At 38.7% G+C, this 4736-nt stretch overlaps 1 protein-coding gene across 1 annotated transcript; it reads left to right on the top strand.

Annotated features, from left to right (window-relative positions):
• Nucleotides 1–259: 259 nt before the first annotated feature.
• On the top strand, nt 260–4733 carry LOC111691323 (beta-1,4-N-acetylgalactosaminyltransferase bre-4-like; the record flags this gene model as incomplete). The annotated part of the gene is made up of 5 exons (XM_023456980.1): nt 260–427; nt 519–832; nt 893–1316; nt 1410–1628; nt 4682–4733. Coding segments are annotated over exons 1-5 (1137 nt in total), but the record flags the coding sequence as incomplete, so codon positions are not given.
• Between the last annotated feature and the right edge of the window lie 3 nt (nt 4734–4736).

Below are 4736 nucleotides of genomic sequence, written 5' to 3'. Positions count from 1 at the left end.
ATTTTACTGTTAAAATCTTTATAACACACTTAATCCATGTGCTATATTTCAGCGTAATGAAGTTTTTATAATATATAAATTTAAAAAGTAGCCTCTCAAGCCTTTCAAAAACATTCAACTTCCATTTTCAAAGTTAACAAAGTTAAATTGAGGGTTGTTCCAAAGTACTTCGCTTCCGAGGTCGGCGACACCAGATGGTGGCTGAAATTCAAATAAAAATTGCTGTTTCAGACTCATCCAAACGTAAAATGCGTATCAAAGCAATGAGGACCATGCTGCAGAAGAGGTGAGAGGTGGGGATGCCCACCTGGTGCCCGATAACCCCCTACAAGGGGCTATTCGTTGTGGTACTGATCTTCATCTTGCTGGAATACTTCTTCAACACAATTTCGGACACTAAATCGGGCCTCTCCTTCGACGCCGCCAAGTGAGTACCAGGGTTAACGACATTTTAATGGAGATCTAAGTCTTATTTCTTTAACAGAAGTAGGCATCAAACAGAAACAAATCTCTTTCAGATTGCCAAATCATGGGAGAGAACCGCAGACCTACGGACCCCTTCTGAAAACCCTGCTCTTCAAGAACAACAAGACCAACATGTATAACTTCACCACAGCTATCAGTAACTCATCTTCTCCCACCAAGAGCTCCAACTTCACCACGTACTTCAACTACATCGTCACGGAACCGCCATTCCTGACCCACAGCTTGAACAACTTGACCGGCGTCTTCGATCTATCTTCCACCACTGAATTCGAGAACGTTTCTACCACGAGAACTTTAAACTCCACGCTCCTCCCTCTGTGTCCAGACGACGTTTCCTCAAACCTACGTAAGTTGCTTCAATTTGAATCAAGGAACACCCCAGTTTTGACTTAACCATCTTCTTCAGGTGGCCGAATCCCAGTGGTGAAATCTGCCGTTCCCACCGTCCAGCAACTGGAACACTCCTTCACCTGGTTGAAGCCGGGCGGGCACTGGCAGCCGGAATCCTGCAGGGTCCTGAAGAGCGTCGCGATCGTGATCCCCTTCAGGTGCAGGGGTGAACACCTACTCCTGTTCCTGCAACACATGCATCCCTACCTGAAGAGGCAACAGCTGGACTACACCATCTTCGTGGTCGAGCAGGACGGAGACGGGCCCTTCAACAGGGCGATGCTGATGAACATAGGCTTCAAGGAGGCGCTGAACCTACGGGACTTCGACTGTTTCATATTCCACGACATCGACTTGTTGCCTGAGGACGACAGGAATCTGTACACTTGCCCGGAACAACCGAGGCACATGAGCGTGGCTATTGATATTTTTAAGTATAAGTGAGTACAATTTCCATTGATATTTTTAAGTATATGTGTGTTCAATTTCCCTTATCCTCTTTCTAGAGGTATACACGTTCTGCTCTTCTTTAGGTTGCCGTACCCCGCGATATTCGGCGGCGTGTCGGCCATCAGTAAAAAGCACTTCAAGCTCCTCAACGGGTTTTCGAATTCGTTTTGGGGTTGGGGCGGCGAAGACGACGACATGTCGAATAGGATAAGGTACCACCATCTGTTCATCTCCAGGTATCCCCTCACCATAGCCAGGTACACCATGTTGACGCACAAGAAGGACAAGCCCAGTCCAAACAGGTAAGCAGAGACGGGATATCCTCAAGAGGAGAGGGATGGGGACTGTTTAGCTCCGCCCTTACATGAAACAGATTGGTTTATCTAACATGATAATCCGGGCGAATTAGACCAAATACATGCCTGATTCAAAAATCGGGCCAACTCGAATTTTATGGGTTTAAAATTATGTAAAAAAAACGCAGAATAAAAGCCTAAATTTGTGTATTTGTAGAGGTCGAGCGTCATATTGTTTATAACAAAAGTAAAAAATAATTGCTCTTTCTTCTGTTTTTCGCTTCTATATCTCCGCAAATAAGCCTTTAATCGACATGAGCTATAAATTTGCTACAAGGATAGGTGATGCAGCTTAACTGGTCACCATAAGAGAATGGACTGTAACTTCTTTACCTTTTAAAAAATGCGTAGGTAGGGACTTAAGGCTGTAATTTTCCTTTAAATCCGGCTCGAAGGACCAAATCTTATGATGCAGGTTAACTGATCACCATAAGAGACTGGGAATGGACCGTGTTTAGTATTAAGCTATTATGAAGTACGGAATGGACTGTAACTAATAATGGAGACAAGAGAGAGAGAGAAAAAAAGGAAACTATGTATAAACTTACCAAGTGATGATGATAATGATGTCACACTATTAGGGTAGCCAAGGGTAAAAGGATACTAGAGAGTAAGGAATGGGATGATGTTGGCTACCGTATGTACTATTTGTTGATCACTATTAAAGTAAAAAAATCTACTATTGCTTACAATTAAAAATGGTCTATATCAATGTTTGTACCGATTCGTTCGAATTCTATCACACGTCTATTTTTTGCGTTTTTTTTTTAAATTCAGACTGCTTCGTGGCTACAAAACAGCACACACAGCGGTATCTATTTCTGGGAGTGCAAACCATCAAAAGATTTCTATTGTTTGAATCCATTTTTGGCTTAAACAGATCGTATCTTCTTTACCTTTTAAAACAAAATGCGTAGGTAGGATTTTTCTTTAAATCCGGCGCGAAGGACCAAATCTTATGATGCAGCTTAACTGATCACCATAAGAGACTGGGAATGGACTGTATCTTCATTTTCTTATACATAATAAAGTGGAAATTATGGACAAAGTGAAGTTTCTATTTTTATTTATTCTTGTTGTCAAGTACACGCTCTTTTTTCTGAATTCAATTCAGAGAGATTTGTTTCTTACGTGAAAAATTCTGTTGCTTAGATATATTAATTAAATCATTTTTTATTGAACCATAACAAGAGGCTTTTGCGAAAGCTCGCACTTTTTTTTGCATTACAAAATTAGCGGCGAAGGAAAAAATGTACATGTTTCAGCATTAAATAAAAATAACGAATTTGACTGAAAACTCAAACCCGCAATCCGGACCCCCAATTTCAAAATGGCGGACTATTGCAAAATTATAAAATTGAGAACGCGAGCGCGTATATCTTCTGGCCAAGTCAAGATATCGAAATTCGTCAAAAAGGATCGCGTCTGTGTAGATTTCAATTTTTTAAGTTGCAAAATAAAAAAATTATTAATAAAAAACCAAAAAAAAAAACGGTAGCTACGGTCCTTATCTCGGCGATTTTTTAATATACAGATTTCAAACCAACTACATCGAAAAAAAAGGTCTAGATCCAACTAATGAAATAGGAGTCGAGATAATTTTTTTTCTTAAAAACGGTATTCTGGCATTATTTAGTATTTTGTAATAAAGTTGGGCCCGTTGTAAAGTAGTCCTTTATACGCTGATTTTTTTTTTAATGGATTCGACCAAGTAAACGTGCGTTAAAGACAGAGTGACAAGCGCGGCGGCCCACACGGCTGAGCGGTAGCCAGGAAATAGAGAACTGTGACGTCATAGTGCACTTAGAAAGCACCTACCGGAATGTTTTTTCAAATCAACTTATTTTTTTGCGCTCTTTTGAATGGTGTAAGCAAAAGTATGTGAGCCATCGCCTGACCCAAAAAAAAATATCAACTTTTCACGTTTTCTTTTATAATTTCATTGTGCTTTCGTTATTTTCAAAAGTAAGAAGGTCTTTTTACATATTTAAAAATAAAAATCAATTATTTCTTTGAAAAAAATTATCAGTAGGTACTCTAATAATTGTTCTGATAATTTTTTTCAAATAAATAATTGACTTTTGTTTTTAAATACGTAAATAGACCTTCTTACTTTTCAAAATATCGAAAGCATAATGAAATTACAAAAAAAAAAGCGTGAGAAGTCAATAAAAATGTATTTTTGGGGTATAGCGATGACTTTCACAGACATTTGCTTACACCATTCGAAAAAGCGCAAAAAATTAAGTTCATTTAAAAAAAGCATTCCGGTAGTTTCTTTCTAAGTATCACAATCCATTCGTTAAGAATTTTGCGAAGCCGAGCGCAGCAAGGGCACTATGACGTCACAGCCCTCTCCTCTCCTGGCTACCGCTTAGCCGCGCGGATCTCGCTGCCTTTAACGAACGGTTACTTGGTCATTTCGTGGTCGAATCGTTTCAGAAAAAAAACAGCGTATAAAGGAAGTCTTCTACTTTACAACGAGCCCAAGTTTATTACAAAATATTAGATAGAACAGCCAGAATACTGTTTTTAAGAAAAAAAATTATCTCGACTCCTGTTTGTCGGATCGAGACTTTTTTTCTTTTAAATTTAAATAAAGTTTAGTTTATTGGGCTCGCTCTGTAAGTTTCTGTCGAGTCCGCTATCGTTTTTGTATATATGTTTTTGTGTGTGCAATACCGATATAAAACGGGAAATACTAGCGTTTGTATAGAGTCTTTATTATAGTAATATATGGGTCAAAATTAAATATTAAAGTGTGTTATTTATACCCTTGAGATATTACAACAGTCCATTCCCAGTCTCTTATGGTGATCAGTTAAGATGTATCACCTATCGTTGTAGCAAATTTCCTCAGGAACAAAATCGATATATTATGGCTTTTATTCTGTTCTGTTCTATTTATTTTTTACTTAATTTTAAGTCCATCAAATTTGAGTTGGGCCCGATTTTTGAAAAAAAAAAAATGTAATTCACCCAGACTGATTGGATTTCAGATATGACGTGCTGAAGCAGGGCCAAAAACGTTTCGACAAGGACGGACTGAATAGC

This window comes from Anoplophora glabripennis, unplaced genomic scaffold, assembly GCF_000390285.2.
Source record: "Anoplophora glabripennis isolate ALB-LARVAE unplaced genomic scaffold, Agla_2.0 scaffold4132, whole genome shotgun sequence".
NCBI lineage: Eukaryota > Metazoa > Arthropoda > Insecta > Coleoptera > Cerambycidae > Anoplophora > Anoplophora glabripennis.
This window is presented reverse-complemented; position numbering and strand designations above follow the sequence as displayed.